Source organism: Hypanus sabinus, chromosome 17 (genome assembly GCF_030144855.1).
Source record: "Hypanus sabinus isolate sHypSab1 chromosome 17, sHypSab1.hap1, whole genome shotgun sequence".
NCBI classification, from domain to species: domain Eukaryota; kingdom Metazoa; phylum Chordata; class Chondrichthyes; order Myliobatiformes; family Dasyatidae; genus Hypanus; species Hypanus sabinus.
The window spans coordinates 79040087-79053581 of NC_082722.1; the positions used below are offsets into that span (position 1 = coordinate 79040087).

At 48.0% G+C, this 13495-nt stretch overlaps 1 protein-coding gene across 1 annotated transcript in view; it reads right to left on the reverse strand.

Annotated features, from left to right (window-relative positions):
• Nucleotides 1–12440, reverse strand: part of LOC132407056 (fatty acyl-CoA hydrolase precursor, medium chain-like) — a 50728-nt gene extending 38288 nt beyond the window's left edge. The window contains exons 1-2 of the mRNA XM_059993302.1: nucleotides 12290–12440; nucleotides 7549–7753 (exon numbers count right to left, since the gene is read on the reverse strand). Of these exons, the coding sequence (XP_059849285.1) occupies nucleotides 7549–7753; nucleotides 12290–12350 (266 nt within the window). The 5' untranslated portion in view covers nucleotides 12351–12440. The remainder of the gene's footprint in view (nucleotides 1–7548; nucleotides 7754–12289) is intronic.
• Between the last annotated feature and the right edge of the window lie 1055 nt (nucleotides 12441–13495).

A 13495-nucleotide genomic window follows, 5' to 3' on the forward strand; every position in this document is an offset into this window, starting at 1 on the left:
CACTTTCATTCTCATCATCCTTCTGTTCTCCACATACACATAGAAAGCCTTGGGGTTCTCCTTACTCCTACATGCCAAAGCCTTCTCATGCCCCCTTCGAGCTCTCCTAAGTCCTTTCTTTAGCTCCTTTCTGGCTGTCCTATATTTCTCATGAGCCCCTCCTGCTTCCGATATCTAACGTATGCTTCCTTCTTCCTTTTGACGGGTTGCCTCACGTGTTTTGTCAGCCACAGTTCCCTTTTCCTGCTATTTTTTCCTTCTCTCAGTGGGACAAACCTATCCTGAACTCAGCACAAGTGGTCCCTAAACTTCCTCCACATTACTTCTGTGCTTTCACCCTTGAACATCTGTTTCCAATTTACTCTCGCTAGTTCCTGCCTCATCCCTTCATAGTTAGTCCTTCCCCAGTTAAGCACTTTCCCATTTTGTCTGTTTTTATCCCTTTCTATAGCTATGCTGAAGCTAAGGGAGTTGCGGTCACTCCACCAAAATGCTCCCCCACCAAGAGGTCTGTCACCTGATCAGATTCATTACCCAGAACTAGATCCAGTATAGCCTCTCCTCTCGTCGGACGGTCCACATACTGTGTCAGGAATCCTTCTTGAACACACCTGACAAATTCTGCCCCATCTATCCCCCTTGCACTCAGGAGGTGCCAGTCAATATGAGGGAAGTTAAAATCACCCATAACTACTACATAACTACCTGTATTTCCTACACCATTCTAAAATCTGCCAGCTTACCTGCTCCTCGGTGTCCCAAGGGCTATTTGGGGGCCTAGAGACTATTCCCAGCACAGTGATTGATCTCTTCCTATTTCTGACTTCCACCCAGACCGACTCAGTGGACACTCCCTCTGCAGCGTCCTCCCTTTCTATAGCTGTGATACTATCCCTGACCAGCACTGCCACTCCCCCCCCACTTTTCTACCTCCCATCCTATTCCTTCTAAAACACCTAAACCCTGGGACCTACATCAGCCAATCCTGCCCTTCCTCCAGCCAAGTTTCAGTAATGGCCACAACATTGTAGTTCCACGTACTGATCCATGCTCTAATTTCATCCTCCTTGTTTCTAGTACTCCTAGTGTTGAAATAGACACATTTCAACCCCTCTAACTGGCTACATTTATGTTTTGTCCCCTGCCTGTCCTTCCTCACCAACTCCGAACACATAGCATCATGCCCTTGTCATTCTACCCTAATCTCTGCACTCACATTCTGATTCCCACCCCTCTGCCAAACTAGTTTAAACCCTCCCCAACAGCTCTAGCAAACCTGCCCGCCAGGATATTGGTCCCTTTTCAATTCAGGTGCAGCCCATCCTTTTTGTAAGGTCAGACCTTCCCCAGAAAAGATCCCAATGATCCAGAAATCTGAATCCCTGCCCCCTGCACCAACTCTTCAGCAACGCATTCATCTGCCGTAACTTGCTGTTCCTACCCTCTCTGTTTCGTGGCACAGGCAGTAATCCCAAGATAACCACCCTTGAGGTCCTGCTTTTTAACTTCTTTCCTAACTCTCTATATTACTTCTTCAGGACCTCATCCCTACTCCTATCTATGTCATTGGTCCCCATGTGGACCACGACATCTGGCTGATCACCCTCTCTCCTGAGAATACCAAGAACTCAATCCAAGATATCGTGGACCCTGGCACCAGGGAGGCAACAGACCATCAAGGATTCTCAATCTCTCCCACAAAACCTCTTATCTGTCCCCCTAACTATCAAATCCCCTATCAGTACTGCTCTCCTCTTTTCCCTCCATCCCTTCTGAGCTGAGTGAGAGTCCAGTCTCGCTGCCAGAGACGTAACCTGTTCCTGGTAGGTCATCCCCATTGACAGTATGCAAACCAGTATACTTATTAAACAAAATATACTTTATTCAAAAATAAAATTATGTACAACAAACCATTCAATAACTTTCAGTCCTTTACAAAGGTTTCCATTACGGTCTTTACATTTCCACACTGTTTGCAAGCTACATGGTACTCTGTTATTCCACATTTACCTACCCTTGTTGAGGGGTAGACATCCCACCCCTCAACTCCCGCGGGAGAAGAGCCCTAGACTGTGGTCCTTCCCCACCGGGCCCTTGTGGTGGCTGCACCAAGTTTGAGTGTGTCCCTCAGCACGTACTCCTGCAGCCGAGAATGTGCCAGTCAGCAGCATTCCCCCACGGACATCTCCATGTGCCGGTAGACCATCAAGTTTCAGGCCAACCAAAGAGCATTTTGTCCCCACCAACAGTATCCAAAACAGTATACTTATTGTTGATGGGAACAGCCACAGGGGTGCTCTGCCCTTTGTGTCTAAATTCATTCCCTCTCCTGACAGTCACCCAATTACCTGGCCACTCTGCTTTAGCTACCCCTCGTTTTATTTGTTTGAGCTTTTCAATTTTCGATTGCCCAATCAAACTGCTTGGTCACCTGACCTCGATTACCCAATCAGCTGCTTTCTGCTGAGTCTGAGCTATTAAAAATCTTGATTGCACAATTCACCTTCCTTTGAATATCAATTGTTTGTCAGTTTTTGTAGATTTCCACTGATTTATTTTTATTTCTATTTTCTACTGCGGATGCCCACAAGAGAGTGAATCTCAGGGTTCTACATGGTGACATAGATGTACGTTGATAATAAATTTACTCTCAACTTTGCTGGAGCTTGCTGTGCACAAATTGGCACTGGGTACCCCCAGCTTGTTCCCCATTGATTCCCATTTTCTGGAATCTCAGTAGGTGTGTCGTTACCCCTCTTCACATCCTTTGCATGCCCCCTGTGACCCTCACCAATATTTATTGAAGCATCCTATCCAGACGCGTCTCAGCTTCACATGGTAATAGAGAGTTGTGCACCCAGCTGTGCGCCTCACAGGAACCGGCCTGCCCTCCATGGACACTGTCTACACTTCCCACTGCCTTGGTCAAGAAGCCAAAATAATTAACGACCCCTCCCACCCTGGACATTCTCTCCTCTCCCTTCGGGCAGAAGATACAAAAGTCCGTAAGCACATACCACCAGGCTCAAGGACAGCTTCTATCCTGCTGTGAAAATGAACTTGATCTCCAATCTACCTTGTTTTAGTGGGAAGGTTTAACACCATCTGCCGGTCCAAAGCCACTGCCGCCATGTTAGTTCTTGAGTGGCCTGTTTAAAGAACACTTCTGGCACCGCTTCCTGCGTCCAAGTACCGCTGTAGTATAAATATAGCGCATGGGAGCACTCGCTCTTGTTTCGGGGGCTCACCATGGACTGGGGTTGCGACCAGTGACACAGAAAGATCAGAAATGTGCTGCAGAGAAAGGGCCCATGTGCACACTTAGATAAGCATCTATGTAACTTAATTTTCAGCGAATGTTTTATTGTTCGTAAAAAACACAAAATGCTGGCAGAACTCAGCAGGCCAGACAGCATCAATGGGAGGAGGTAATGACGACGTTTCGGGCTGAAACCCTTCATCAGGAGTGAAGTAACATGGGATGGTCGAGGGGGGATAAGAAGTGGGGGGAGGGATAAAGTAGAGAGCTGGGAAGTGATAGGCTGGAGGGAAATGGGCTGGGGGAAGGTGGAGAATTATGGAAAATAAAAGAGAAAGAAAGGTAGGGCTGGGGGGAGAGATTATAGTGAGGGGGGAAAAGAGAGAGGGAAAGAGAACCAGACTAAAATAATAGATAGGGATGGGGGTAACGGTTGGGGGGCAGGGGTGTCAACGGAGGTCAGTGAGTTGGATGTTCATGCCAGCAGGAAGGAGGCTACCTAGGCAGGAGATAAGGTGTTGCTCCATCGACCTGCGTGTGGCCTCATCTTGACGGTAGAGGAGGCCATGGACAGACGTTGGAGTGGGAGTGGTCTGTGGAATTGAAGTGTGTGGCCACGGGGAGATCCCGCCACTGCTGGAGGACCGAGCGCCGGTGTTTGGCGAAACGGTCTCCCAGTCTGCGGCGGGTCTCCCCAATGTATAAATGGCCACATCGGGTGCACCAGATACAGTACATCACCCCAGTTGACTCGCAGGTGAAGTGGTGCCTCACCTGAAAGGACTGTCTGGGGCCTGGGATGGTGGTGAGGGAAGAAGCGTGGGGGCAGGTGCAGCACTTCTTCCGTTTGCAGCGATGAGTGCCCGGAGGGAGGTCAGTGGGGAGGGATGGGAGGGGATGAATGGACAAGGGAGTTGCGTAGGGAGCGATCCCTGCGGAAAGCCGATAGTGGGGGTGTCGGGATCCCGTAGGAGGTGGCGGATGTTACAGAGGATTATACGTTGGATCTGTAGGCTGGTAGGGTGATAGGTGAGGACCAGGGGGACTCTATCCCTGGTGGGCTGGCGGGGGGATGGGGTGAGGGCAGAGATGCGTGAAATACGGGAGATGCGATGGAGGGCAGAGTTGATAGTGGATGAAGGGAAGCCCCTTTCTTTAAAAAAGGAAGATATCTCCTTTGTCCTAGAATGAAAGGCCTCATCCTGAGAGCAGATGCGGTGGAGGCGGAGGAATTGAGAGAAAGGGATAGCATTTTTGCAGGAGACTGGGTGGGAGGAAGAATAGTCTAGGTAGCTGTGGGAGTTAGTAGGTTTGTAGTAGACGTCGGTGGATAGGCTGTCTCCAGAGATAGAAACAGAAAGATCTAGAAAGGGGAGGGAGGTGTCGGAAATAGACCAGGTGAATTTGAGGGCGGGGTGAAAGTTGGAGGCGAAGTTAATGAGGTCGAAGAGCTCAGCATACGTGCAGGAAGCAGCACCGATGCAGTCGTCGATATATTGCAAGAGAAGAGGACAGATACCGTTGTAGGGTTGGAACACAGATTGCTCCACATGGCCGACAAAAAGGCAAGCGTAGCTAGGACCCATGCGGGTGCCCATGGCTACACCTTTAGTTTGGAGGAAGTGGGAGGAGCCAAAGGAGAAATTGATAAGGGTGAGGACTAATTCCACGGGGCGGAGAAGAGTGGTGGTAGAGGGTGACTGGCTGGGTCTGGAATCCAGGAAGAAATGGAGAGCTTGGAGACCTTTCTGGTGGGGGATTGAGGTATATAGGGACTGGACGTCCATGGTGAAAATGAGGCGGTGGGGGCCAGGGAACGTGAAATCTTTGAGGATATGTAAAGCATGGGAAGTATCACGGACATCGGTGTGAAGGGATTGTACAAGGAGAGATAAAACAGAGTCGAGATAGGCAGAAATGAGTTCAGTGGGGCAGGAGCAAGCAGAGACAATGGGTCTGCCTGGACAGGCAGGTTTGTGAATTTTAGGTAGGAGGTAGAAACAGGAAGTGCGGGATGTGGGAACTATAAGTTTGGTGGCCGTGGATGGGAGATCTCCCGAGCTGATGAGATGGGAAATGGTTTGGGAGACAGTGGACAGGTGCTCCCTAGTGGGGTCATGGTCCAGGGGTAGATAAGAGGAGGTGTCAGTGAGTTGTCATCGTGCCTCTGCTATGTACAGGTCGGTGCGCCAGACAACAACAGCACCCCCTTTATCAGCGGGTTTAGTGGTAAGGTTTGGGATTGTTGCGGAGGGAATGGAGAGCAGAGCGTTCAGAGGGGGTAAGGTTGGAATTGGAGCAATGGGTGGTGAAGTCGAGACGATTAATGTCCTGACGGCAATTAGAGATGAACAGATCCGGGGCGGGTAGAAGTCCTGGGCGGGGAGTCCATGAGGAGGAAATTAAGTCGTTATTACCTCCTCCCATAGATGCTGTCTGGCTTGCTGAGTTCTGCCAGCATTTTGTGTTTTTTATTTATTTCCAGCATCTGCAGATTCACTCATGTTGCATTTTATTGTTTGTCTTTATTTTCTTAATAAATACAGTGGATTCCAGTTAATTGGGACACATCAGGACGTTCTGACCCAACTAAGCGGCTGACCCAATTAGCCGAAATTTCTTTAAAACAGTTAAAACACAAAGACAAACTCCTATTTAACTGAGTAACAAGTGACAAATCAGAATACTACCTATACTACTACAGTACTATAAACCTGTGCATTAGTTCCTAATAGTTATCCACGGAGGAATTCATCCAGTGTACTCTGCCGTGTTCTTTTGATCGACAGTAAGTGAACAAAATCAGCACAAATACCTCGTACACATATGGACGGCCTTCATCGCCTTTCTGAATAAAGTCAAATAACAAAAAAAGTCAAAAATCGCTGCTTTTTGAATCAGCATCCATCAGCCCAAATGGATAACACAACACAAGCACACACAACAGACACTATTTGAAAATGCACAGCGTAGTGTCAAATAGTCACACGTGGACACCAACTGATGCTAGTTAGAAACTGTTGGCAACAGTCCCCTGTCCCAATTAAGTGCACAGTGTTCCAAACAGACAATGGGAATCACAGACACTTTCTCAATTAATTAATTGCCATATGGGTCTGGGGGCCATGTCATTGAGTACATTTATAGTGTAGATTGATACATTAGGGCATGAAAGGTTACGGGGAGAAGGCAGGAGAACATGGTTGAGAGGGATAATAAATCTGATGTGATGGAATGGCAGACCAGGCACAATAGACCGAATGGCCGAACCCTCCTCCTGTGGTCTTTTTGTGCGTACTGTTAGAACAGTACAACACAACACAGGCCCTTCAGCCCAAGATAGTGTGCTGATCTTTTAACCTATTCCAAGATCAATCAAACACTAACCCCCACCCACCACATGGCCCACGAGTTTTCTTTTATTTATGCGCCTATTTAGGAGATTCTTAAGTGTCTTCACCAGCACCCTTGGCAGAATGTACCATGTAAGAAAACTACCTCTGACGTCCCCCGACACTTTCCTCCAATCACATTAAAATTATGCCCCTCGTATTAGCCACTTGGGCCTTGGGAAAAAGCTCATTCTGATCGGATCACTGCACAGCGCATTGGGTAGAGTGAGGGAGAACAATAACAATGCAGAATGAAGAGTTACAGTTACAGGGGAAGAGCAGTGCAGGCAGACGATAAGGTGGAAGGTCATAATGAGGTAGATTGAGAGGCCAAGATCCCACCTTATCATCTGATTCCTGCTCAGTGTCCGCAACTCTGCAGTTTCTTGCAGTTTCAGGCACATCAGTTGCCACACCAAGCTGTGATACATCCAGATCGAATGCTCTCTATGGTGCACCAATGAAAAATTGGTGGGGTCGACACTGACTTGCCTAATTTCTTCAGCTCCCGGAGGAAGTCGAGGTGTTGGTGAGATTTCATGGCAAGAGCTGGCAATGACGGACCATTCCCACTGCTGCCAACCCTGTCAGCAGGGTAGCAAGGTGGTGACTACAACACTTTACAATGCCAGCTGTAGGACCGGGGTTCAATCCGTGCCACTGTAGGGAGTTTGTACGTTCTCCTTGTGACTGTGTGGGTTTCCTCTGGGCACCCCAGCTTCCTCCCACATTCTGGTTAGGGTCAGTAAGTTGTGAACACGCTACTTTGCCGTAGCATGGCGATACTTGCGGGATACCCCAAGCACGATCCTCGCTGATTTAATTCACTGTGAACAACACATTTCACCATATGTTTTGATGTACATCTGACAAATAAAACTGATCTGTAATCTTTACCCTGGAGCGAAGGTCGTCGCCTTTCGTGTTCCAGTCCACGTCTCTGGAGTCTGCGGGACGGAGAACCTCAAGGGACCAACTGGCGGCTTCGCAAAAGGGATACCGAGGTAGTTATAGACGGGCTTGGCCATTCCCTTCACCGACACCTGCTTCCCCTCCAGGGCTCCGTACTTGGTGATGACAATCGGAGGTCCATCATCTGCATCTGAGAGACCAGGACAGGGTTAGAGACGGACACTTGCACTCTGACCCATCACCCACTCCTTTTTTTAAACAAATTCACCAGAAGAACTCTATATAATAACAGGGCCAAAAGACATCGGAGCAGAATTAGATCATTTGGCCCATTGAGTCTGCTCTATATTCCATCATGGCTGATCTATTATCTCTCTCAACCCCATTCTCCTGTCTTCTCCCCATAACATTTGACACCTTGACTAATCAAGGATCTGTCAACCTCCGTTTTAAATATACCCAGTGTTCAAGGTTCATTTATTATCAAAGTATGTATGCAGTATACAACTCTGGAATTCACCTTCTACAGACAGCCATGAAACAAAACCATGGTAGCCATTCAAAGAAAAACATCAACCCCCCCCTTGCAAAAAAGAAGGAAATCGCCCAAGCAGCAACAGGATAATCAATCTCCACCCCCAACTTGCCAAAAAAAATACAAATTGCAAAAAGAAAGAATGGGCGGAACCACAGAAACAGAAAGAGTCCAACGGAGCTGCAGTCAAATCCAGAACTTCGGTATCATCCTCCGACAGCATTGCGGGAGAGAGAGACCACCTGGACACCGGGGCAGTCCCTTGGGAGTGGCGAGACTGTCACACACAGACACCCTTCCCTAGCAGCAGCGAGCAAGTCGCTGGTCAGTGGTGCTGAATACTCGCTTGCTGTTCACATTCACCTCGATGTCTCAGTCTTCCTCGATACTTTAATCAGCAAGAAGTGGAGTCAATCATGGGCTTGCACCTCATCTCCAGGCTCAGACCTCGTAGGTTCCAGGCCTTGCTGATTTCAAAAATCCCCATAATTCCCATAGAGACTGTGTTTACCTTGTCTCCGTTCACCCTGGTAAGGAGGTAATCCTGGAGGAGGGATAGGTAGTCTGCTCGGGTAGAGCCTACGACTGCCTGCTGCCTGGACCTGTTGGTGGCTACCTCAGAATCAGCTAAACTAAGAGGTGGTCATTAAATTCAGGAAGAGGGAAGAAGTGCTCAAGTTCCTGTCTACAACAATGATACTGAGGTCAACAGGATTGAGAGCGTCAAGTTCCTAAGAGTGAACATCACAAGTCTGTCTGTCCTGTTCCAACACATAGATACCAATGTTCAATAACAGCTTCTAAGACACTGCCACAAGGTCTTAAACTGACCCTAAAACACGAATTCACTCTTGGACCAAATTTCCCTGAACTTCTCGTTGGAGCATAGAATGTTACAGCACAGTACAGGCCCTTCGGCCCACAACGTATTCCAAGATCCATCTAACCCTTCCCTCCCACAGAACCCTCCATTTTCCCTTGATCCATGTGCCTATGTAAGAGTTTCAGTATCTGTCTCTACCACCACCCCTGGCAGGGTGTTCTATGCACCCAAGACTCTGTGTAAAAAAAAGTTTTACCTCTGACATCTCAGCTAAACTTTCCTCCAAACAGCTCGAAATTATGCCCCCTTGTATTTGCTATTTCCACAGTGTGAAGAAGTCTCTGGTTGTCTACCCTACGCCCAATATCATCTTGTACACCTCCATCAGGTCACCTCTCATCCTCCTTCATTCCAAAGAGAAAAGGCTCAGCTCACGTAACCTCTCCTCATAGGAATGTCCCCGTAACCTATATTTTTGTATATTATGTTGTATATGCGTAATTTACGTTCAGTTGATGTCATTTATAAGTGTCATATTTGTGATGTACTGTACTACTGCTGGAAGAAATCAAATTTTTACGGCATTTATCCTATCGGACCATAAGAATTAGGAGCAGAATTAGGCCATTCAGCCCGTCGAGTTTGCTGACGGTAACTTGAATCTGAAATGCAAAGAATAGAATCAGAGCCATTCGGCCTCCGTCCCGGACAGAAGGCAAATACCTTCAAATCTGACCTCATCCTCCCAGCATTCCCGTCAACATGCTTCCGAACTTCCGCAGTGAAACGTGTCTGTCACGTATCGGCGGGACAAGAACAACAACGGTGGTCCATGGGCCTGGCGAACGGGTTAGTTAGTTCAGGCAGATGCTACAGAAGCCAGTTTCCAATTTTTTGAATCAGTGTTTTCATCTACAAAGTTAATTTCATAGTTCAAAGTAAATTTATTATCAAAGCCATCATATTCTACCCTTAGAGGCATTCACATTACAACAGAGAAACACAATAAAATTAATGACATGACACACAAAGACGGACAAACAACCAATAAGCAAAGGACAAAATGCATATAGAAAGATAGATAGACACAGACAGAGAACACGAGTTGTTGAAAGTTCAGAGTAGAGGTGAGAGTTTGTTCTCACAGCAGGAAATTCAGCTTTACAAAGAAGGAAAAGAATGGGATGACTTTTGCACAATTGTACAGCAAACTCCCGGGACTCTGAAATAGTCGCAGGTTTCCCGAAACAGATTGAAACCAATCCTTGATTCCTCCTGTAACTATTGAGGAACTTCCTAAAAATCTAACATAGCAATCTGCTCTCCCGTGATGATGAGTGCATCCTGCTACGTCTGTTCAGTTTTCAAGAAGTGATTTCACAAACTTTCGGTAACAGAAGTCTGGAAACGCGAGACGGAAAGGCCATGATTCCACACTTCATTCACAGGAGGCTTTCGAAGACACTGAGTGAGACGCGTCTTCTTCTCCTGCACCATCAGGAGCCCAGAGAAACACTCAATACTTCAGCAACAAATTCTTCCCCTCCGCCATCAGGTTCTGAATGAAAAATGAACCCATGAACTCTCCCTCACTACTTTTACTTGTTTTATTCTCCTTTCACACCACTCACTTTATTTAATTATATGTATTATTGTATTTAAAAGCTTTTCATTATTATGCGTTGCAAGGTACTCTGTCGCAATACAAACACGTGCTGAACGCTTGCCAGGAACAACAATAACTCCGTGCGAAATGAGAGAAGACGCGGAGCTGCCGAGCGCGGTTCGTCACCCCCTCCTGCATCGATTTTGCGGTCTTGTGCATTCGGAAATAAAACTCTTCACCCGAGCAAGTAACAGGGAACCTGCCTCTTCACCGGGAGAGATGCCTCTTGACCGGGAGAGATCCCTCTTCATCGGGAGACATCCCTCTTCACCGGGAGACATCCCTCTTGTCCGGGAGACATCCCTCTTGTCCGGGAGAGATCCCTCTTCATCGGGAGAGATGCCTCCTCAGGGAGCTTTCTGCTGTTCGTCACCGCCGCCTACACCCTATCCCCCGAGCGCAAACGCCAAGGACACACGGGGAGAACTTCACAGTTTCGACAGCTCTCCACGAAAGCAAACACCCAGATGGTGTCTTCATAATTGCGGGAGAGCTCAATCACGTTAACCTGTGGGGAGGGTGATAAGTCCCACCTGATGACTCCCATCAGGGAGGAGGCTACATAGCATCCACGTCAGGGCTACCAGACACAAAAACAGCTACTTTCCCCAGGCACTAAGGCTGATCAACACCTCCGAGCTCCGAGGAGAGATTGGACAAACTTGGGGTGACTTCTCTGGAGCGGCAGAGGCCGAGATGAGATCAGACAGAGGTTTATCAGCGTATGAGAGGCATAGATAGAGTAGGCAGATAGTACTTTCCCCTGGGTTGAAAGGGCAAATTCGGAATGTTTAAGGGAGATGTGCAGGAACAGGTTAGTTTATTTTTCTCAAAGAAAGGAATCTGGGATTCCATCAGCTTTCTAATCTACAATGATGCTTGAAGTTGAAAGTGAAAGGAAATACAGAATCAGGTTTACTGCCACTGCTAGGTTTGTTTGTGTGACAGTACAGTGCAAGAACAAAAAATACAAAGTTAAAACATCATTATTACTATGTGCCGTGTCGTATGCCGTGACCAATCGTGGTCTTTCCATGACCATGATTATTCAATAGACAATAGGTGCAGAAGTAGACCATTCGGCCCCTCGAGTCTGCACCGCCATTCTGAGATCATGGCTGATCATTCACTATCAATACCCAGTCCCTACCTTGTCCCCATATCCCTTGATTCCCCTATCCATCAGATATTCCCGGCAAAAGTTCTTGGCAAAAGTTTCTACAGAAGGGGTTTGCCATTGTCCCCTTCTGGGCTGTGTCTTTACAAGACGGGTGACATCAGCCATTATTAACACTCTCCAGAGATTGTCTGCCTGGTGTCAGTGGTCACATAACCAGGACTTGTGATACGCACCAGCTGCTCATACCACCATCCACCCTGAACTGGGTGGGGGTGCGGGGTAGGGGCCAAGCAGGTGCTACACCTTGTCCAAGAGAGACCTACATGCTTGCGGAGGGGGGCAGTGTTTTAACCTCCGCAGCCGACTTTGGCAATGAACTTGAAACTTCTCCAGAGTAAACTGTGTGCCATCCCGGGCCCGTCAGCTCAACACTAACCCCCTCACACCGCTGTACCGTAGCCGCCTCGGTACAGCAGGATCCAAACCAGCAACGGGACTGCCCGAACCAGCAGGACGACTGCCTGTAGACAGAGGAGCAAAGGGGTGAGGGTGCGCACGTTCCCGCGGGGGTCAACCCCTCACCTGCGGCCGAAGCCACCACCAGGACGCCGAGCAGGGACAGCACAAACCAGCCCGACGGCATCGCGCTTGCTGGAGGTGACGGGCTCCGGCGGCCGCTGATATACCGAGCCGGGAGGGAGCGTGGTGACAATCTTGTTCTGTCAGCCGGGAGAAAAACGCGTGCGCTCACCACGGAGCATTACACGCTGCACACTTAGAGACAGTCCCCAAAGCGGCACCCCGGCAAAGTCCGAGCCCGACGATTGTGAAAGGGGGAACGGACTTTGCAAAGCGATCAACCTGTTCGTTTTTATTTCAAAAATAACCTTTAATCGGTTCATACACATAAAAAATTCAGGCTTCAAGATTGTCTACAGCCACTTCCAGTACACAAAAGTAAAGGAGAACGAAATAATTGTTACTCCGGAATCGACCATGCACAAGAAACACAAAAAGATAAAGAACAACATAATAATAATAAAACACAGTCAATGTAAATACATCAATTAGCTTAAATACACAGTCTGATTGTATGTCCATAAAGTGACGCTGGGCGCAGGAGTGTCTGTACGTCAGGTGACCGGCAGGAAGTGATAAAGTGGTGATAAAGACCACTGACACCAGCCAGGCAAGAGGGATGTCTCCTGGTGAAGAGAGATGGTGGTATCTGGGGGTGTGGAGGGGCGGATTAGTGGGCGGGGGTGTTGATCAAAGTAACTGTTTTTGAGTCTGGCCATCCTGGAGTGGACACTACGTAGCCTCCTCCCTGATGGGAGAGGGACAAACAGTCCATGAGCAGGGTGGCTGGGATTCTTCCTGATGGTACTGGTTACTGTTCGAGTCTGGTGGTCCAGGCGTGGACGCTACGCAGCCTCCTCCCCGATGGGAGTGGGACAAACATGAATTATCATACATTCATGGACTTTGCCACCACAGATCTGAACCAAATTCAGGTTTGTCACATGTACATTCAGACATTCAGTGAAGTCTGTGGAATTTGTTACCATGGGCGGCAGTGGAGGCCAAGTCATTGGGTGTATTTAATACAGAGTTTGATAGGTTCTTGATCCATTAGGACACCAAAGAAGGCTGAAGAATGGGGTTGAGAGGGATAATAAATCGGCCATGATGGAATGGTGGAGCAGAGTCGATGGGCTGAATGGACCATGTCTTCTGGGAAATGTGTTGTTTGCTTTAACAACCAATACACCCAAGAGTGTGTTCGGG